The sequence below is a fragment of the Cydia splendana genome, chromosome 19 (assembly GCF_910591565.1).
Source record: "Cydia splendana chromosome 19, ilCydSple1.2, whole genome shotgun sequence".
Lineage (NCBI taxonomy): Eukaryota > Metazoa > Arthropoda > Insecta > Lepidoptera > Tortricidae > Cydia > Cydia splendana.
In genome coordinates, this window is record NC_085978.1 from 2,276,951 (window position 1) to 2,300,030 (window position 23,080).

The following is a 23,080-nucleotide window of genomic DNA, read 5'->3' on the forward strand; positions in this document are numbered from 1 at the left end:
GTTGCAGTACATCAAATTGGTGGTTTTCGGAAGCAAATGCTCGAGTTACTTTAGAAAACCCCGAAATCACTTAACACGTGCCTTTAAAAATTGAGGAGTTCCCTCAATTCCTCATGGATTCCATCATCAGACCAAAAATAATACGGAAACATCTTGGAGGTAACTTCTTCCAAACAAAAAAATAATTGCTCAAATCGGATCACAGGTGCCGGAGTAATCGCTGAACATACTTACATTTAAAGAAATCATCATCATTATCATCAAAATAATCATCATCATCAGGTCTACTTCATCAAATTGGTGGTTTTCGGGAGAAAATGCTCGAGTTGCTTAAGAAAACGCCCAAAACACCATGCATGTGCCTTTAAAAACTGAGGAGTTCCCTCAATTCCTCATGGATCCCATCATCAGAACAGAACCAAATTAAAATGGGACCAACTCGGAAGTAGCTCCTTTCAAACAAAAAAAGAATTACTCAAATCGGACTACGGATGTCGGAGTAATCGGTGAACGTACATAGAAAAAAATAAAAAAGAATATAGCCACAACCGAATACAGAACCTCCTCCTTCTATGAAATTGAAGTCGGTTATAAATGGCGGACGGTGGTGTCATGTAAAAAGCGACCGACGCTATGTTATGTGTAGCTAGTAGCTACCCAGCCTACAGGGCGCCTAGGGGGCTATTCATAAATTTCGTCATTTCAAATTAGGGATAAAAATACGGATGATGATAGCATGACGTAGGAGGAAACGGGGTCATTCGAAGCATGATTTTTGGATGATTTAAGGGGGGGGGGGGGGTCAAAAATCGTCAAAAAACGAAAACGTAATTTATGGACAGCCCCTAGCCAAGATGACAATATTGGCAATCCTACATAAAGGCCTACATCCTACATAAGGCCCAGCCCATTTTATTAAAAGTTAACACTAAAACACATTTTGAAAGCAATTAAGTTACACAAGACTTTTGTTAGCCCAGACACACCCTTGTAAATGGAATGTAGTACCTATCTATCTGTAAAGGTGACTAGATTTTTTTTTCAGATATATAGTATTTGGCGGTTTAAACGATCAAAAAATAAAGTATACGCAGAAAAAATAAAGTAATTCTTTATTTTTTACATTTTTTTTGTTCTAGTTTCAGTTTAAAATAAAGTATTTTAGCATACTTTATGTGTTTCGTATTTCATAAAGCATACGTAGGCCAAATATAGTAAAATATATTATATATTATAGTATATCTGGCAACCCTAGCTGTATATAACGCGTAGGTAAATGTAAAAACTGCAATAACATCCGCGTCGGACTGGGCGCCATTTTAAAGTATTGTCCTGTTTGTTGCTTGAACATTATCCAACTGTATGACAAATGTGTGCTTTACGTGATTTATGGTGAATGCTTGACCTAATATATTTATGAAATTAAGTATAAGTAGGTAAAACACAAATAGGAAATTATTTCTGCTGACACAGACTTGGTAATATAAAAGATAAAGATAAGATAAAAAATAGTTTATTCAAGTAGGCATATTACAATGCGCTTATCAACGTCAAATAAACCTTTACCGGCTCCAACCGTACACCTCTGCCCCGAGAAGATTTAAATCCCCCCTCAATTGGAGGAGGGTATCCCAATATGGGACCGGCAACAAGCTCGGCGGGACACATCTTTTCAAAACATTATTACATCTTATAATTAACATGCATTACGAGTAATTAAGAAAAATACAATATAAATTAAGTACTATAGAATTCATGCAATTATACTCGGTGAGTACATAACTTTATACAAATACGTTACGTTACGTATATATTACAATACTTGTCTTTCTGTCAATAAAATATTATCCTATCTTTTTCCTTAACGTTAAATCATACCTAACCATACCACGTAATTGATAGGTAGTCGTGTAGTAACAGTACCCCAACCCAACATACCTATCCTGTAAATGTAATTTTCCCTACCGAATCTCGCTTGTCGCCCCCCACTACAGGGGTTACCGTTATCGACATTCCCCCCTCCCCCTGTGACTCGACAGACCTTGAATCAGCTGTTCAGTTTTAGTTATTAGGATTTTAGGCACGTGTAAGCAAATCACGTGTTCTGAAAACATTCACGGTGATTTATCTTACTTTTTGCCGTTCTGGTATTATATTAAGACCGATTTGCTCGGAGAACGAATGAAATAAGAGCTCCGTCAACAAAGTTTTGTACGGAGCTCTAAAAATGGGACTGCGACTACCCATAATAATTGATGGTTCAAAGTACAAAATTTGCTTAGGGGTTGTGAGGTGTTTTGTCTACTTTGTGACCCCCCTCCCCCTTGGTGAGGTTTTTAGCTACCCCCTCCCCCACAGAACCTCGCGTGTATTTTTTTGAAATTTTTCCATCCGACCAGTCAAGGCCACGTGCTTCAAAATTTCGTAAAATAGACTAGCTAACTCGCTATTTTGAAGTGCGGGCGGAGTGAAGATTTATGTTTAACGAAACCCAGAAACTACTCATGCGGTAGGTATTTTTTCTTAGTTTCGTTCACTGTAGAAAAATACACGTGAGGTCTCCTTATAATCGGTCCTGATTTTTAGGGTTCCGTACCCAAAGGGTAAAACGGGACCCTATTACTAAGACTTCGCTGTCCGTCCGTCCGTCCGTCCGTCCGTCCGTCCGTCCGTTAGTCCGTCTGTCACCAGGCTGTATCTCACGAACCGTGATAGCTAGACAGTTGAAATTTTCACAGATGATGTATTTCTGTTGCCGCTATAACAACAAATACTAAAAACAGAATAAAATAAAGATTTAAATGGGGCTCCCATACAACAAACGTGAGTTTTGACCAAAGTTAAGCAACGTCGGGAGTGGTCAGTACTTGGATGGGTGACCGTTTTTTTTTTTGCTTTTTTTTTGTTTTTTTTTTTTATGGTACGGAACCCTTCGTGCGCGAGTCCGACTCGCACTTGCCCGATTTTTTCGTGACCCCGGGGCGCTACCGCATCTCGCGTGATTTGTGCACAAGTTTAGTTTAGTTAGTTTAGGGCTACATACCTACGTTGATTTGTTTGGTTTATTATTGTCTCCAAAACATTTGTTTTGACTGGGGTCCTGATTTGATTACGGACGGTTGTCTGGTATAGGCACAGGTACATAGGTACCTGGTCAATGCTCATAGTTCCTTAGTAGATATTACAATATTTATAGTGTATGCTTGTGTAGATATTTTTTCACGTCTTGTCCATGTCAGATTAAATTAATACGTTTGAAATTACCGTAGGTAGGTGTTATACCTAAAATATCTTTAGGAATTTCCTTTCACTATTCGAGACACTTGCCTATTAGCGTTTTCCGCTCTAGCGTACAACATAGTTTGCACTAAAATAGGTAATCGCCATCAGATATATGGGAGCGGCCTGTGCTCACAAATATCAAGCCTCTATTGTCAAGGCGCTAGAGTGCGTGTTCAGATATTTTTGAGCACCTCGGCCGCTCCGATATATCTGATGGCGGCTGTACCTGCCTAAGGGGTCATCCATTAATTACGTCACACGAATTTCTAGGTTTTTTGACCCCTCCCCCCCCTTGTCACATTTGGTCACATTTGGCAAACCCCTCCCCCCTAGTGTGACGTCACATTTTTTCTACGAAATCGCCAAATCGAATTAAGTAAGTACCTAAGTATTATTAATATTTAATCAAAATATTTTTGACGATATAAATATTAGTAATTTTATAACCCAAAAGTGCTTAGGAAAGAAAATTAAAAGAATAAAAACGATTATCGTTTTAAAAACTTGTTATTTAAATGTACAGCGAATAAAATAATTTAAAAAAAAATTTCGGTTACTGATGAAGTTAAAGTGACGTCACAAAGTTTGTGTCTCCCCCCTCCCCCATGTCACAATATGTCACATTTTCTTGACCCCCTCCCTCCCCCTAAACGTGTGACGTAATTAATGGATGACCCCTAACGGCCTAATAGGGACCTTCTATAAATTTTCCCTCGTAATATCGTGTGCCCAACGAATAGTTTTAGGTCCTCAAATGGTTCCCTTTCAGCCCTTAACTCCCCAAACTTGGCTGGCTTTCAATTTGGCCGGCCGTTCTGTTTGCGGGTAGTTTAGTTTTACTAAGTACCCACTTGAGCTGGGTAAAATATTTATGTGTTTTCCTAAGTATTTACGTAACGACCTAGCTTTTGGTTAGGGTTCAAGCTCATTTAGACGATGCGAGAACTCGCATGCGAGTTTCATTAGGTAGGTACCTACATTGCGTTTTTTGATCGGTCGGCTTAGTTGATGTAACCTTAATGGTCCGCAATGTAACTAAAATCGTATACGAGTTCGCATGCCATCTTTCTAAATGGGCCCTTAGAGTGGCTACACTACACTTGCTACTTAATCGTTATTTAATTATGAGGTTCAAGGAAAGTTCATGTATCTATTTACAAGTACCAATTAAAATAATCGGTTCACGTATTTTCATTATTTTCCTCTAGAACGGTCCGGGTCCGGGCCGAGGCGTCCGACATTTCGTTTTCTATGATGGGTTATCGGCGATCACATGATGCTTTCTATGCAAAACGGAAGTGTCGCACACCTCGGCCCAGACTCGGACCGTTCTAGCGCGAGTCCACTTTTATTGTAAGAAATCTTAGCTAAAACTCGCTAGAATTTAGAATTTATGCAGCATCACCTGTCTGAAAATGTGCTTTAATTTGCCTGTATACAAATAGGTACCTATATTATCCAATCCTTAAAATTAAAACGATCCATCAAGTAATTTGTGAAGTTCATAATTCATCTTCTCAAGGAAACTCAAAACTCAAGGAAAACACAAAAAATATTACTTGAATTGAATTATTTAAAAACATCGATAAATTATCGTAAAGCTCATTAGTTCGACCACTGGAGTCGTATTATGGAATTAGTCCCACGTTTCTAGGAATAGGCATTATCTGAGTTGATGCACTTATCTAGACAGTAATGGTTAAACAACACGCAAACTAGTCGTTATGAGACTGATTTGACTATTTTTTTCAGGTAATACGAGACTTAGCCAAGATGTCTGCCGGTATCTAAACAATCAAATAGATTTACGGCTTGTTTTCATCACATAAATCACCACTAAACGCCCATGATAACAGTGAAGTCATTACTAATGTGCTTTAATTAAGTATTAAATACTTTCGTGATTTTTTTGTCATTCGTTGCACTAATTTTTTTCGTGTTTGTAACCATAGTGATTGTCACAGCCTATTTAAATTATATAAACTTCTTTGTACATTACCTTCGTAACACATTATCGCTGTATGCAAACGGACTGGTCGTGCTAACCGATCACTGTCCGTTCACATCCCAAGTTGTTTTCATACGTGCGGCACGCTCGACAGCCCGGCCGCGACTGCCGGCGAGTTCATTCAACAGGCCGCTAGGATATGGGCGGGGCGTGCGGGACGCGGCGTCATTGGGCGACCTCGCGCCGTGCCATGATGGCCGCCGGCACATTCGGCCAATGAGCGTTGCGCGGGCCGAACGCGCGTCCGTCCGGCGACAGTGCGACGTTGCCAGCTTTACCGTGAAAAAATATCAGATTCGACCTTCTTAGGACCCCCGGTTTTTTTTGTTTGGTGTGGTGGTGAATCGTGTTATCGTTCGTGCTTAGGATACCCAGTGATGTGTAGGAGGTGCAGTGTTGTGTGTTGATATGGTGTGGTCATCGCCTTCGGGGGAGGTCTTGATCGAGTACTCAAGGTAGGTATTTGGCACAACGTGGCCGGGCCGGCAGGTGACATTTCCGTTATCTGGTCGACCATGTGTCAATATCATATGACCCAACTACACTACTCTATGCTCTCATTTTCCTAGCCCTATCTACTGGTTGTCCTACTCATACGTGCCACATTGCCTATAGATATTAAGGAATTTCTTACGTTTAGACATAACATATCTACCTACATCTTTAACACTTATGACAACTTGGTACTATAGCTAAGGTAAACGTAGTAGTGCTCGACATGCTAATGCCCAATAGATGACACCTTGCTGTCACCTCTATTGAGAATGACTTAAGTTTCAAGATGACATGTACTGGGACCGCGTCAAGCACCAGTACGTTTACCTTACTTAGTTAGGTAACTCACAGATGGTCTTCCTTACCTCGTGTTACCGTATATATTTTTGGTACATACATTATTATCTTAGCAGGATATCCTTATCTCTTAAGCCCCTGCTACACGGCAGCCGACAAGCCCCCAAACCGCGTGGCCTTGGTCTGTCCCGGACCGTGTAGACAGTTGTTACCAACAAAATTTCGTTTGACCTCCGGACGCCCTTGGCATGCGAGCGCGCGCCAGCGACCGCGGTCTGAGCGGTCGGTCCGGAACCGTGTAGCCGCCCGACGCCGACCGCACTAGGCCATTTCGCTTGGAGGACGCGCCGTGTGCGCTCGTGTGGTTAATAGACATGCCATGGGTACTCAGTAGCATTTCTAATAATTTATCAAATACTTTCCTCTTCATTCTCAGAAAGTTATATATGTCCCCGTAGCGTAGTCCAGCGAATTCATTAAGTTGAAATGACTCAACAAATGCCGTTTTTTGAGCCAGCGTTTCATTCATATACCCTTTTCTTTTTTTACAAACTTTTTATTAACTTGCAATATACCTAATCGTAAGTATGTAAATATGTTTGTACGGGTCAAATCTTGCAAGTTAAATTAGACCCACTTTCTAGTTTCCGATGGAGCTGAAAATTTGCATACATATATAAGTCGGGTGACAATGCATTATTATGGTACCATAGAGCTGATCTGATGATGGAGACAGGAGGTGGCCATAGGAACCCTGTGATAGAACAACGCGACCTAATTGTGTTTGGGGTTTTTAGAATTGTCTCGACGAGTATTAGTTGCCTCTGGAAAGAAAAGTACAGTCAGCGATAAAAGCTTGTACCAAAAATTGTTTTTTTGCCATAAACTTATTTTTTTGTCATTGCACTAGTATGAGTAGGTAGGTTATGAAATTTGGCGCCGCGACCAATAAGTTTTGCTGCCCCAGAAGTGAAACAAGAAAAACAAAATGCAATCCGCCAGGGGTGGCATACGCCGCCCTTAGGGCCATACGCCACTGAGTAGGTACTAATGCCACGCCAACTTTCTGAAAGGTTAGGGGCCATTTTGTGCGCTTGCAATACGTGTTGTCCGTCCGCGAGTTCTGAACACACTGTGGTTTGCCACCGTCTAGCCAGACAACTCAAACGGACCCACACACCAAGGACAGGCCAAGGTCAGACGGTTAGTAGGCTTGTCGGCTGCCGTGTAGCAGGGGCTTTATACCTACGATACCTACTCGATCTTACCCAAGTAGCATTGCAAGCTGTATATAAGCTGTATTAAAGTTTATTTGTAGACTATAAGCTGTACAGTTAGGCTGTACAAAGGCTGTATAAGCGCTTATACAGCCCTTATAAGTAAAAAAAGGGCCCAAATTATACAGCCTTTGGCGTTATTAGAGCTGTAGAGTAGCTGTATAAGCAATACATAAGCTGCATAATAGCTGCATTACAGCTATATTTCGGTGTAACAGGAAACCTTAACACTACAGATAATCTCTTATAAGTACGATATAAGAATATAAGTTTTAAATGAGTTATAAGAAAGAATTACAAGAGAATAATAATCATTTAAGAAACTAAAATGTCTTAATCTTGTTCATTCTTAATATAGTAATGGCGACAATAAAGTGTTATAGTGGATGGTAAAAGTAAAAGTAAATATTATACAGGACTTGAATGGAATATTACATTATTGGTAAGTGCGGATTATTATTTATTGTGAACCTGTGTATCTTTTCTGGCAAAATATTTACGCGCCTGCAAAATAACAAAGAGAAACCATAAGGAAAATATCAAAAATCGGTAAAGTTACTGTTTGTTTTTAAGGTTAGAGTATCATAAATATTTATAAATATTAATTCTAAGGCTAAACATAAACAATTTATTTTAGCTGGTAATCATAACACGGCGTTAGTCTGCTAAATATTTGCAAGTATTTCTATAATTATATTTACAAATACGTTTTTTAGGGTTCCGTACCCAAAGGGTAAAACGGGACCCTATTACTAAGACTTCGCTGTCCGTCCGTCCGTCCGTCCGTCCGTCCGTCCGTCCGTCCGTCCGTCCGTCCGTCCGTCCGTCTGTCACCAGGCTGTATCTCACGAACCGTGATAGCTAGACAGTTGAAATTTTCACAGATGATGTATTTCTGTTGCCGCTATAACAACAAATACTAAAAACAGAATAAAATAAAGATTTAAATGGGGCTCCCATACAACAAACGTGATTTTTGACCAAAGTTAAGCAACGTCGGGAGTGGTCAGTATTTGGATGGGTGACCGTTTTTTTTTTTTGCTTTTTTTTTGTTTTTCTTTTTGCACTATGGTACGGAACCCTTCGTGCGCGAGTCCGACTCGCACTTGCCCGGTTTTTTTTTATATTGTAAAATGGCGACAATTTTTAAACAGCCTACAGGATAGTTGGATAGCATTATAATATTAGTAGCTGTGCTGTGTAATAAATGGAGTGTCTTTTACAGCTTTTGTAATTAAAACAGCTTTATAATAGAATATTTGTATTCGTTTGGATGTATTTCGGTTCTCCGTACATAAGTTATAATTCTCTTTAGAGATCCGTATAACAAATAAAAACCTGTACTGTAACTGTCATATATTCCTTTAGTTTTATAATACACTTATTTTCAAAAATCATTACACTACTATACTTATACGAGTGTAAAATTACGCCAAAAGATTGTTTTAAGCGACTCTATCAGTAATACAGAAAATAGCTGTACTATAGCTGCCATTTATTCATTTGGTTTTATAATACCCTTACAGACAGAAGTTATACAACTACTATTCTTATAGGAAAGTAAGATTACGCCATAAGAAATAGCTTTAAAACGGGGTTGACAGATACATTTGTACAGCTACAAGTGTCAAGTGATACTACAATACAGCCTGTATACAGCTTTTACGATAAAATTAGCTTGTAGTGTTTCACAACACTTAATGTTTTAAAATGGAGTTGACAGATACTTTTGTACAGCTAAAAGTCCCAAGTGTTACTACAATACAGCCTGTATACAGCTTTTACGATAGAATTAGCTTGTAGTCTCTCACAACACTTTTAGTTTTATAGTAGATTTTTTATATTCTGATAAAGCACCCCATGCTTCCGCAGAATCCTTTATAATGATTTTATACAGCTTGAGCTGTATAATGTCTGTAAAGTACCTTTTATACAGCTTAAATCTTTTCTGACACTCTTATACGTCCCTTAAATCACTCTAAGTTCTTAATTGGCTGCTATATTGATGTTGCCGACACTTCCATGCTACTTGGGTATTGCTTGAATATAACAATATAGGTGGCGTGTCAAATCTGAACAGGATATCCGTGATCAAAATCATGGCATCGTTGGTAGGTAACAGCTACCGGTACTGAACTTGTATCGCGAGAATTGAGAATTCCCGGTCCCCTGGTTCACTGTTTTTATATAGAAAACCAGTGCATGAGCACACCCTGTAGTGTGAGTGTGAAAGTCGGACCTAAAGGGGTCCACCGATTACCAGTCCGCTGGACGATATCGGCCTGTCAGTTAAATGCAAAAGGTGACAGTTCCGTACAACTGACAGGCTGATATCGTCCGGCGAACTGGTAATCTGTGGGCCCCTTAACTCTGCTTGGCATTTGCAAGGACAGTGTGGTCAGTCTGTCAATGTCATCATTAATGTCAAAGTTCTATGAAACTCTCACTTTGTTGTACATATTCAAATCGGTGGCGGTGCAAAGTTAGGTTAGACGGACTCTTACCTACCTACCTATTAACACTGAAAAGCATTTTCGAAGTACATAAAATGCGATCTTGCTTATAGGATGACTGGCGTTAGCCCGGGTCGCGGCCGACCGGAGCTTCCGGAGCTTCGTTTTCTATGGAAAGCATCACGTGATCACCTGTCATGTCATACCTAGTAAAGTAAGCTCTGGCCCGGACACGGCCCGGTCTAACGTGTCATCCTTATCTCACCAGGGGGTCTACCCATGATGACAATGGTTAATCGAAATTCGAAACCGCCAATCGATACTTAAATATTGTATGGAAATGATCACGTGACTTTTCATTACATTACATCTGTCATCCCGACACATTCTTTCTATTCGTTTGTCGATGTACGAATGTCAACATCGTTAGGCCCCCAGTGCTTACTGCCAATGCTTACTTGGGTTGGGTTTGGTAGGTCCATTTATGCCTTTTACCGATCCAAAAAAATGTCTAACATCTTAAGTGTCAGCTAAAGGTTCCGTCACACAGAAAACGTTCTGGGCGGGGCGTGAGTGTTTTATATGTAAAAGCGGCGCGCCCCGCTCACGCGCCGCCCGCAAAACGCGCCTGTGTGACGGAGCCTTAAGGTGTGGTACTGGTGCTCGTCGCGGTCCCAGTACATGTCATCTTGAAACTTCATTCAAGTCATTCTCAATAGAGGGGACAGCAGGGTGTCATCTGTTGGGCATTAGCATATCTCGAGCACTAGTACCACCACCTTACTCCATATAAAAATTAACTGCCATACGGACCATCGTTCGACGCGAGAGCGAGAGGTATAATTATCTAGGACTAAATACGAATATAATACATAAGTACATGTAGGTATAGATACCCACAAATTACATGTAGACAGACAGACACAGCTGTGCTATTAACCTTTCAAGACAATGTTGATCTGACATTTAATTATAGCATTAGATGAACATACAGACGTATAAACATAATGAATGTAGGTAGTTTATAAATATGTGACGTCAGCATCGCATTAGTATAGGAGCGTCGTTAGCGTAATATCTGGGAGACCGAGCTTTGCTCGGAAAACATAAAAACACAAAAATGCGCGTTTTCCCAGAGCTAAGACCTAGCTAGATCGATTTCTCGACTCCGAAAACCCCTATGTAGAAAATCTCATCGAAATTGTTTGAGCCGTTTCCGAGATCCCCGAAATATATATAAACAAGAATTGCTAGTTTAAAGGTATTAGATAGATAGATTTAGTGTAAGCGCCAACTGCCATATAAGGTACCTTTACCCGTGGAACGTCACATTGTATATTGACCATAGCTATGCCCCCTCGTTTGATTTCTTTCGATTTTTTTAAGTATTACAAATACAACTGTGCAAATACAAATACAAATGGTTTATTCGCAGTAATATGAATATGGTTACATAGTGGTCTTAAGTAGGTACAAAATTATGATCTTTTAAAAATATCGTATGGGATTAGTATTTCCTAACTCATAATAATTATGACATTTATTATTTTTTCTTCTTAGGCTAGGTGGAATATAATATAATAAAATAAAATAAAAAAAAAAAACAAACAATGGGGCATAGATATAGTCTATGAACATGTCATTTTATAAAAATATTTTCCAAAATTAAACAATATCCAGAGAGGAAAATGGAGACTACGGGAGAACCGGTCTTTCTCTAAAGGAAACCGAAACTCCTCTACGTTTATTTTAGTTACCAGTCTACTCACTAACCTTTAATTTAATGACCGACTCAACTAAAATGCCTATATGTACAGTCGCCATCAGATATATCGGAGCGGCTAAGGCGCTCACAAATATCTGAGCACGCCTCTATTGTCAAGGCGCTAGAGTGCGTGTTCAGATATTGTGAACACCTTGGCCGTATATGTCTTAAAACCAGGTTAGCAATAAAAACCAATGAAGGTCAGACGGGACGGAAACGCGATAACTGATCGGATCGCTCTTGACCGTCAGCAAGGACGAATGAAATAATATTGGCTAAGGAGCTAAGATTAGTGAAACTGAAATCTATGGTCTGTATCTTTAGGTATTTAAAAAAGAGTAAACGAGGGGAGGGGGTTGAGGGTAATAGATGAAAACATTACATGATCAAATAATGTAGGTTAAAGTCAGGTCGTTCAGTGGCAGATCCAGGTGGTTTTGTATTCGGTTGGTTAATCAATAAATGTTATAATAATATATAACACCCGAAAATGTACAATTTATTTCTTTACTTTTATTTAAGTACCTACCTAAAGACACAGAGTATAGATAGTAAACGTTCCAAAGCTCGACTTGCTAATGCCCAATACAGGATGTAACAAAAATAGTGGGAAAAGTAGAAAAAAAAATTTTTTCGCCCGAAAAATCATTTTTTCTATAGGACTACACTTTTCGTGAGTCATCCTTTTAAGGTGCATCCAAATAGCAATTAACTTTTGTGGAGCAACACTGCAACAAAATTAAACTTAGAAAGACTAACTTTTGACGGCAACTACATACAAATAGGTATACAAACTTCCAAAAAAGTTTGAAATGCTATCGGAAATTTGGAAAACTTTTCAGGAAATGCTCTAAAATGTGCCAAATACATCAAGTTTTGCAATTTGATATCTCTTGTCATTGCATTTGAAGAACTTCGGCGGCGGAAGTTTACAAGCCATTTAGTACCCGTTTTTTTTGGCAACTTTTTATGGCAAGTATATTTTAGCAGCATAACGTCCTCATACATTTTAGCAACATTTCGACTCTCATTTAAGTCATTTAGCATTTAAAATTCCATGTTAGCAAAATGGAACGGAACATGCATACGCAATTTCTGTGTAGGACGAAATCATGTCTGTCATAAACCGGTTTTAGACCAATAACAGTGGAATATAATCTAAACGACTTTAAAGAGGCGAAAGAGAATATTAGAGCTGAGAAAACAACATAGTTTGTTCAAAAATTCGTGATCTTCTGTTGTCGAATACAAGTGGGGTTACCACATGAGAAATGGGGTTATTACTAATGGGATTCTAAACAGCGCGCATAGCGGGACGTTTTAGAAACTCAAAATCCCATACAAAATGACAACTTAACGCAAACGCGTACGTCACGCTACCGAATGAAATTTACATTAAGGTTACAGTTAATATATTCTCACAAATATTCAAAATCTGTTTTTATTTCTATACTCAATTAACAATCCTCCTCTATAAAATCCATAACCTAATTGACCTATTAGCATTCCTCTGCCTCGTTAAATAGCGTTTTCCTTAAAACTAGTCACGTTCTCCGTAACTGTCATTACACTGGTTGTTATGCGTATTTCCTTCTTTATTCAAGGTTTTAGACTATGTTAGCGTTGTTTATAAAATGAAGAATAAACTGTTAACATTTTCGACGCCGTCTCAAACACAAAAGCTGTCACTTGGACGCCACGTCACCGAAGTGTCAAAACTGAAATTGAACTTTAAATGCATATGCACGTAGGTCTACGTTGCTCTGTGGTCTGTGACCGATTAATCCGTCTTTGGCGTTGGACCTGCGGTGCGGTAAATCGGTTATTGGCGTCCACAAGGTTAAACTTCATTATTATTAGTGTCCCACGACTTCCATTGCTGATCAATGGCCCCCCCACTTTTTCCAGTCTTCCGGATTCTGTGCCAGCCTCTGGCCGTTCTAATAAAGTCTCACTCGTCTCACCAACACCGACATAGTCTGCCATATACCCATCTGCCAACTCCAAACTGTTATTATTAGTAGTAGTAGTAGTAGTAGTAGTAAACACTTTATTGAGTGAGTTATTAAGCTTATAATGTAAGTAAGTAAGTAAGTAAATATTCTTTATTGCACCAATAATTATACATTTTACATACATGTAAAACTACAAAGAAATTTTAACGGAAAATAGAACCAGGTAACAACAGGCGGTCTTATCGCTAAAGAGCGATCTCTTCCAGACAACCTTTGGGTAGCAGGAAATGTAGAACTCAAACAAAAGTCAACAGGTAGTGCACGGAGCAAAATATGGAGACTATTAAACACAAACACATATTACAAAACTACTTATATTAGTATTACAACAAAACCTAATACACAAATAAATATACAATATATATATACATAATACATATTTATACTTACATATATACAATATATAAAATGGCAACTTAAGGCAGAGATAAAAAGTATACTTTCAGCTGATTTTTGAAAATGGGGAGAGATTTAGCTAATCTTAATTCTACTGGCAAAGCATTCCACAACCGAACAGCCCGGAAGGTAAACGAGGTGTTATAAAATTTTGAAGTAGATGAAGGAGGAGCAAGAATATGAGTCTGAGAACATCGGATAGAAGAGAGATACTTGAAACGCTCTTTGAGATAAGGTGGTGTAGCGGGATTAAAGAGAATGCCATAAAGAAGGGCGAGGACATGAGAGTCACGGCGAAGTCGAATAGGAAGCCACTTGAGCTGAGAACGGAATTGTGACACATGGTCATATTTGCGCAGGCCAAATATAAACCTTATGCAGAGATTCTGGAGGCGCTCAAGCTTATTCAGCTGGTCCTCCGTAAGGTCCAGATAGCAAATATCAGCATAATGGTTAGTTGAGCATTCAAAAATAAGCCTGACACTCACCAAGTCCCCTGTAATCCTGATGGTGATGAGGGACCAGAAATCCTGACGTGTCAGGGGATATGAGAAATCTTGACGTGTGGCAAAACCCTCTACACGGTGGCTAAAAAATAACTGCATTCCCGTTGCCAGTGAGGTTTTGGGATTATACTGAGCAACTTTTACTATATATGAGACCAACCTCGAAATCGCGAAAAAATGTAAGTACCACCCCCCCATGGAAAATGAACCAGCCAAAATGTATGAAACAGACAATTTTTTTTCGCTATTTCGAGGTCGATCCCATAGTTGCTCAGTATAATCCCCAAAACGTCCCTGGCAACGGGAATGCAGTTAATTTTTAGGCACCCTTTATTATGTAGGTATAACGCAATAGTTACACCGAGTCATACGTTTTGCAGATCATTCGAACACACAGGCTGGGAACACACAGGCTGGGAACACACAGGCTGGGAACACACACAGGGGTATAAATATGAGACTTTGTACAGATTCAAATGATAAGATAAGGTCACAGGTGTGTAAAGACCTCAAAAGATAAGATACGACACATTGTTTCCGAGCGCGAGTAAAAATACATTATCTAGGGCGAGTCGACGAACTGGGACTTTGCTCCGATGTTTACTAGTAATCTACGTAGGTATTTTATATACGTAGGTATATCTTTGGCGGTGAAAAACAGAAGTGTTGTTCGGTGTTGTTTAGGCACTTGTTCCACTGCCGACGATGAGCGATATGAGTAGAACGATAAACTAGAAACGAGTGGGCGAGCGGCGAGAAGCGAGTGTGTGCTCCAATAGTTTTGTCGCTCGGCTATAGGCGAGTGTTCGAGTGCGACGGGCTTACTCGTGTCACTCGCTCGGGCGGTGCAGCGTAGCCGAACACGCAGACTGATTGGTCTCGCAGCTTGAGTTCTAACTACGAAGCGAGCATCGCCGAGCGAGTACCGCTGAGCTAGTTTTATCTTGTCGCGGCGACAAACTAGTAGAGCGAGTGTTCTCGCCGGCAGTGTGAACAGCCAGCGATGAACTATTAATATATGTGTCTCTTTTACTAACACAGGATCCTAATCTTTTGTTCGTTTCTTCGGCGAGAAAATCGCCGATAGTTAATCGCTTACTCGCTCTTGGTTGGACAAGTGCCTCCTTCAAATTTGTAAATAAGCTTAAATGATTCTAGCGCATTATTTGAACTGCATTAGTGATAAATGGTTTTACTTACATATAAATTGACAAGGTACAGCCGCCATCAGATGTATGGGAGCGGCCGAGGTGCTCACAAATATCTGAACACGCCTCTATTGTCGTTAGAGCGTCTGTTCAGATATTTTGAGCATCTCGGTCGCTCCGATATATCTGATAGCGACTGTGTACACTTGTAGGTACAATTGATAGGTAATGTAGAACATAAAAATATTAATCACTAATGCGGACCCTTCTTTTCTCGATATTTCTGTACGCATCCGGTTGAATACATTCTAGATGTGGTGATCTACTCCTCTCGCTAGGAGGAAAGGAGCGGTGGGTCCCACACACCGTGTGTATATGCATTCCCACTCAAAAAATGTGGTGCTGGCGAAAAATGCTTCGGATCTCATGGATCGAGAGTAGATACGATGGTGCGTTATTTCCTCTACTATTACATATACGAATTCGTTAACAGAATCGGATATAGCTGCAAAATCTTGCTATGGATAAACAATGTATCTCTGTGCTCCTTAAATCATTAAGCTTCCGACGTTACATAGATTTATTTATATACCATCTTTACATAACAGATTCCAGCTTAATTTCATCTCTATCTCCTCAGTACAAAGCTGAAAATCGTCTGACGAGGCGAGGTTGAAAATAAAGTTATAATTCTACCCCAGGCCGTTTCATGTTTTAGATGTTTGCGCAGGGACTACGCCATTTTAGATGTTTTTGCTCAAGTTGGAGTACTTAATTATTTCTTTTCTCAAAAGCCTGAAGGGAATAAAAGATAAATTTCTGAACAAAACCGGCCAAGTGCGAGTCGGACTCGACACGAAGGGTTCCGTACCATTCCGCTAAAAACGACAAAAAAATCGCGTTTGTTGTGTGGGAGCCCCACTTAAATATTTTGTTTTTAGTATTTTTTGTTATAGCGGCAACAGAAATACATCATCTCTGAAAATTTCGACTGTCTAGCTATCACGGCTCTCGAGTTACGGCCTAGTGACGGACGGACGGACGGACGGACGGACAGCGGAGTCTTAGTAATAGGGTCCTATTTTTACTAGGGCTTGCATTCTGGAATTCCGGAATTTCGAAATTCCGGAATCTCGGATGAATTGTCCGATATTAGAATTCCGGAATTGAGACCAGTGAATATCGAAAATTCCGGAATTGGATTTAAGTACTTTTATTAGATTTACTATTGAAAAGTGCCAAGAAACTACACTATGCTGGTGTTATTAGCCGTGGTAGACAAAAGTCAGAAGTCTAGCAGCATGCATTATTAACATGCATCATTAACTTAACCATCGATATTTACTTTTGAAGCAAAGCCATACATTTACTTGTCCAGGATCCTACCTAGGTACGCGAACCCTTTGAATTTTAAATTTATAAATATTTGGATATTATATTCTCAATTCAGAAAGAAATTTCCTCAATGAAAGATTTCGGATTCTGTAGTGTAGCAGCAGCAGAACATTATTTATATTCTGAAGCGCTAATGAAATCATTTAGCCCATTTGGTTTAATTTCAATAAGGCTTACGTTTTGGGCAATGCATAAAGGTAATATGTATAAGTAGCTGAATAGATAATTACTTTAATACATAAAAAACAACCTTAACTCAGGAACAAATAATCGTTATACCTTAACACAATAAATGCCCTTACTGAGATCGGAACCCCATCAGGACTTTCATCTTCGTAAACAGAGCCACTAGGTGGTCTACGAGGCCGTTATATTTAAAGATTATATAAAACTAGACATCAAATGGTTTGCCGGCATTCGTAGTTTCCCCAAATATATACGCTGTATCATTGAAGTGAATAAAAGTGACCATAGTAATAAGGTGCTAAAATAAGAGGTGCAAAGACGGCACTACCCAATTTATTAATATATTTCGATTAATAATACCTCAAATTAAATTCCACTAAAACAATTTACTTTCTTTAATAAATGTAAATTATCAGAATTTCGCATTTTTGTTGATTTTTACAAAAAAATCGAATAAAAATATGATTAACCCTAATTCCGGAACCAGTTCCGGAATTCCGGAATTGAGACCCAATATCGAAAATCAGTTCCGGAATTGGAAACCGTCCGATATTGCAAGCCCTAATTTTTACCCTTTGGGTACGGAACCCTAACAAACGACGTAATAAAACTTGTTAGATGTTACTGCTATAGAATATTCAGATGTAGTAGTAAATAACTAGTGGCTATTAAATGGGTCGTAAATATAAGAACACCCTCTATTGCTATGTCAATAGTCTTTTTAGATGTATTCCTTGGTGACTGTGCTCATAAAGTCAGTTAGTATGCCAGTGTTGTTGTATAACTACCTATATATGTACGTGTCCTTTCCAAGAAAAAGGTCCCATTTTGTCGCTTGCCATAAGATGCTTTGACAGGTTATTCGTATACAGATACAAGCAAATCTCGTCCTTATGGTAAGCGGCAAAGTGCGAGCTTTCACTAGATTTCGACACATATTATTAGGGTTAAGGATCTCACGTTTGACCGGGCCGTTTTCGGGCCGGAGCTTCCGGCGCTTACTTTTCTATGACATGACAAGTGATCACGTGATGCTGCGCCGGAAGCTCCGGCCCGGACACGGCCTGGTCTAACGTGAGTCAAACGAGAACCACTCTTGCATACACCAAGCGACTTAAGTATGTAGATATTTTCCGATTTGCGTTCACGAGAGAAAATTGAAGGTATAAGAAAGAATTACAAAATATACAAATACATACCTTCTCGTCGATAAAGCTTCCCATACATAAGTGGGGACCCCACGCGGCCCACTGCTGGCCACGTGTGCCCACACGCAGCGACCTTGACGCGCGCGCTCCCACGCTTGGCAACGGCAACACATTTTTACGCGCTCCTGTTTGCTTAGGCCGATCGACCCGATCGTCGAAAACAATTGATTTCAACATAAGGTAAACGTACTGGTGCTCATCGCGGTCCCAGTACATGTCATCTTGAAACTTAAGTCATTGTCAATAGAGGTGACAGCACGGTGTCATCTATTGGGCATTAGCATGTCGAGCACTAGTATGTTTACCTTACATATTTAGTAGCGTTGCTTGTCAAACTATTCTATTTTTATCCGTACCATGTCCGTACCTACTAATATAAATACGATTATTGCATTTTTTTCATCTATCATGTCATGTACTAGCGCATATTATACAACTCTTTGACTAGCGAACTTACATCAAAGAGTTTAGTAAGTATATTGCTGTACGGCTAGCACAACTGTCAGTTCACAAGGTTAGCGAGCGAGCAAGATAAATCGAGCTGGATCAATCTCAAATCATATGACTGCGGTCAGACTTAACTCCGTCAAACTCCGTACCTACTAATATAAATACGATTATTGCATTTTTTTCATCTATCATGTCATGTACTAGCGCATATTATACAACTCTTTGACTAGCGAACTTACATCAAAGAGTTTAGTAAGTATATTGCTGTACGGCTAGCACAACTGTCAGTTCACAAGGTTAGCGAGCGAGCAAGATAAATCGAGCTGGATCAATCTCAAATCATATGACTGCGGTCAGACTTAACTCCGTCAAACTTTTCATACATTATTGGTTTGACGGAGTTTAGACGCTGCTGGCACAGATCTGGAGAATGACGCAGCTGACCATACCTCGTTTTTTTTAACATTAGAAAAAAACGACAAAAACTTGACGTTTATTTATTGGAAAACACTTATTAATTTCTACTATTTTATGTCGCACTGTAGTCTTATTTTATAGATAACGCATCTTATGGATGACAAATTTAAATATTGAAATTAGAACCTTCATAGTTAACTGTCAATAAATACAGCTAACGTGACACTAATCTTGATATGAACATGTACCTACTACCTTTTAATAAACACCTCGCGTGCAAAGTTCAGTGACCCCCAATCGATAGCTAATGACTTCGCTGTAGTGCCAGAACAATACCTAACATTAGTAAATGGTGTAAACATGCGACTAACGGATATTATTATTATTTCCTTAAGGCTTTGCTTTACTTGAACTATGGTTTTTCAACATTTGGTTTGAATTGAAGGTGACGTACCTACTATGCAATAAAAAAGAAAACTGTTAATTTTGGGATAGACAACTCTTTCATATATTTATATAAGTCTAATTCAATCTTTTTGACGACCGGTCTGGTCTAGTGGATAGTGACCCTGTCTGCTAAGCCGATGGTCCTGGGTTCGAATCCCAGTAAGGGCATTTATTTGTGTGATGAACACTAATATTTGTTCCTGAGTCATGGTTGTTTTCTATGTATATAAGTATGTATTTATCTATACAAGTATGTATATCGTCGCCTAGTTAGTACCCATAGTACAAGCTTTGCGTAGTTTGGGGCTAGGCTTGATCTGTGTAAGATGTCCCCTAATATTTATTTATTTATTATTTATTTATCTATATAATAAAATGCTATTAGAAATATCAGAATACACCATACTAAAAACAAGACGAAAAAAAAATCATAAAATTAAATCAAAACTTACACCCGGCCATTCTGATAACAACCCCGTGCCCTTGTTAGTACAAATGCGAAAAATGGAGCCACTTGTTCTTCTTTGTCATATAAGTCATATTCATTGTCAGATAGTAAATAATGATTTGAGTGATATTTGTGTCCAAAAGTTTTGGGTAAGCAAATAGGTATTAAATACGATGTTTGTTTGGATGGAATTATTTGTCATTCATATTACTGATAAACAGGCTAAAGTTTATTAAGTTCCATGTTTTCTGCCCCCATTTACCAACACACAGGTTTACGTACTTATATACAAATACAATTCAATAAATCAAACGCTTATAGTGTGGTTGATAATATTGTTACGTGTACGAGTATATCCTGTTCATTGTTGTTAGATAATACATTATAACCACTGTGCCAACTAAAATCGAAATTTCGTTATCTTTCTGTCGTTATCTGGCTCTCGCTCGAATACGCAAAAATGATAGAGGCAGATAACGAAATTTAGATTTTTGCAGTAGGCCCACAGTTCTGTTTGAAATATTTGAATCCTTTTGAATACGGAATATTAAAAACATCGTGTCATAATCTAATGTTACATTAAATAATTTACTGTATGGGCAAAGTTATTTAACTTATTAGGGCCCACTATTTTATATTCGTTGCATATTACAATCAACAAAAAATATGGTATAAATAGGTACCAGGATACACGCTAAATCTAGGCCGCCAGACCACAAACGTTGTTTTTCCTACTCAATTAACCACGTTATCAACAAATTAAGCAAAACAGTCTGACTCACGTATGATTTGTGTGATGCAATACTACGCCGTTCGTGCAATACACGTGGAACCATACAATCATACAATGTTTGAGTGACGTTGATATTGATTCAGTTGGTTCCTGTGCAAGTTAACAATTGTGTTGAACATGATTGATTCTGACATCGGGTACTGCGTAGGGCTTGCATTATCCGACCATTTTTTGTATCCGGATATTTCGATTATTTTTAATTTTACTATCCGGATAAAACGGATAATTCGAATACTTGCTTTTTATTTAACAAAACTCACACGAACTTTATAAAAAATGTAATAGAATCAAATTTTACGTATAAAAGGTTGCGTAACAGCAAATGCTAAGGTATTTTTAGGAGTTGTACCTTTTCGTCGAAATTTTATTGTCCGAATTTCACTTGGTAATTTTTTTCCCTGAAGCTTTACTGTGACATGACAATCAACCTTCGGCAAATTTTATTTTTTATTTTTATGTAGTTTATGGAGATACTTCAACCCTCCGCTTAATATTGGTATACTGCGCACATGAGTTCTAACTCCTAAGGAATTAAAAATGTAGCTTTGGTGAAAAGGGGTACAAGTTTCGCGCAGCTCAGATTAAAAACGGTACAAGTAGCATATGAAACTTATATTATGAAGCAGACGACGCACTCTAACGCCTTGACAATAAAGTCGTGTTAAAAATATTTTTGAGCACCTTGACCGCTCCGATATAATATCTGATGGCGACCCAGGCGACTGTACCGTAGAATACATAGACATTATCCAGATCCACATTGCTGCCAATTTTACTACATTTACTATAAAGGCCGGGCCAGGATATACGGAATTGCTGTGCGGATGAGCGATGACATCGGTATCACAAGGCTGTCAATTCCTGTTCCGGCTGTTGTGATATTTAGTGTAAAATACGACGTATAAGTCGTATAACCAATAATAATTAATGTATAATTATTTTTATTTTATTTACTTACTTTATTTACTTACTTACTTGTCGGCGTTTTAACAAATTATGTTTGTTTCAGGTAATAACGAGTTTCCTCTGAGTCAGCGTTGTGGAAGTGCGCCGAAATCTGAAATGCGCCAGTGGAAAACAACAAGTATACTTAGTTAAATAAAAGTGCCTGTCGTCTGTATGGTATTTAACAAAACTATAGTCTGGCTAGTTACCTGTCAGTAGACAAAAACATCAATGAAAGTGTGGGCTGTGTTTCCTCTCATCCTTTTGGGCCTTTTTTCCAAATTCCTGCAATTTTCGTGGTTAAAAAATAGAATACATACAGTTGGATCAAGTTTTGTTTGCATGGCCTAAGCAATGACAAAGTGTAGGAAAGTCATCATTAATGTCAAATTTCTATGAAAATAAGACGTTTATACATATTGGCACCTCATCACTCTGTTCTGTTCAAGTACGTCCAAGCTTAGACAGACTCTAATAATATAATAGTTATTATTGTTCATATGTATTTTTGCTTCCATATCTTTTCATTATTCTTATAACTCGGACGTGTCTGGTCAAAGGTTGTAGTAGCGCTATCGCGTGCGTATGTTTTGTTCGTTATGCGACATTTTTATCAGAATTTACAAACATTGACCCAAAGTCTTGAAGCTAATAGCACATTATCTTGTTCACATGTCGATAAGGATGCATGTTATGTTCTGAGATATATTGATATAGTAACTGCGCCATTAACTTACGATGTTATGCGTAATTTATTGTAAGTAATTATAAGTACTGTTTCCGTTACTATACATTTACACGATCACTAGAAGGATAAATGAAAAGTTAGTAAGAATTAACTAAAATATAACTACACATTTATTTGAACTCCCTTCAGATATCCTGGTCACGGCACCAAATTGTAAATGTACCCTTTACGAAACTTTGCTAAAAAATGTATAAACTTTAGTTGAAAACATCGTAAAAATAACCTAACTATATGACGTATTCTTATCAAGTCAAAATAAAAGTAGGAACTACAGAAAATAACGGTAAACTACCGACTACTTCTGTCCTGACAACCTAACTAACTTTGTAGTAAGTAAAAAGGATTGTCGCTAAACGTCCATTACCTTTCTAGCTTTATAGAAACGACGCAAATGAAACAAA

General features: G+C 38.6%; 1 protein-coding gene across 1 annotated transcript in view; it reads left to right on the plus strand.

The window, feature by feature from the left end:
• Positions 1–5,438: 5,438 nt before the first annotated feature.
• The window catches only part of LOC134800353 (nuclear receptor corepressor 2-like), a 112,294-nt gene continuing 94,652 nt past the window's right edge, over positions 5,439–23,080 (plus strand). Inside the window, exon 1 of the mRNA XM_063772852.1 lies at positions 5,439–5,745. Within this exon, the coding sequence (XP_063628922.1) occupies positions 5,699–5,745 (47 nt within the window). The 5' untranslated portion in view covers positions 5,439–5,698. The remainder of the gene's footprint in view (positions 5,746–23,080) is intronic.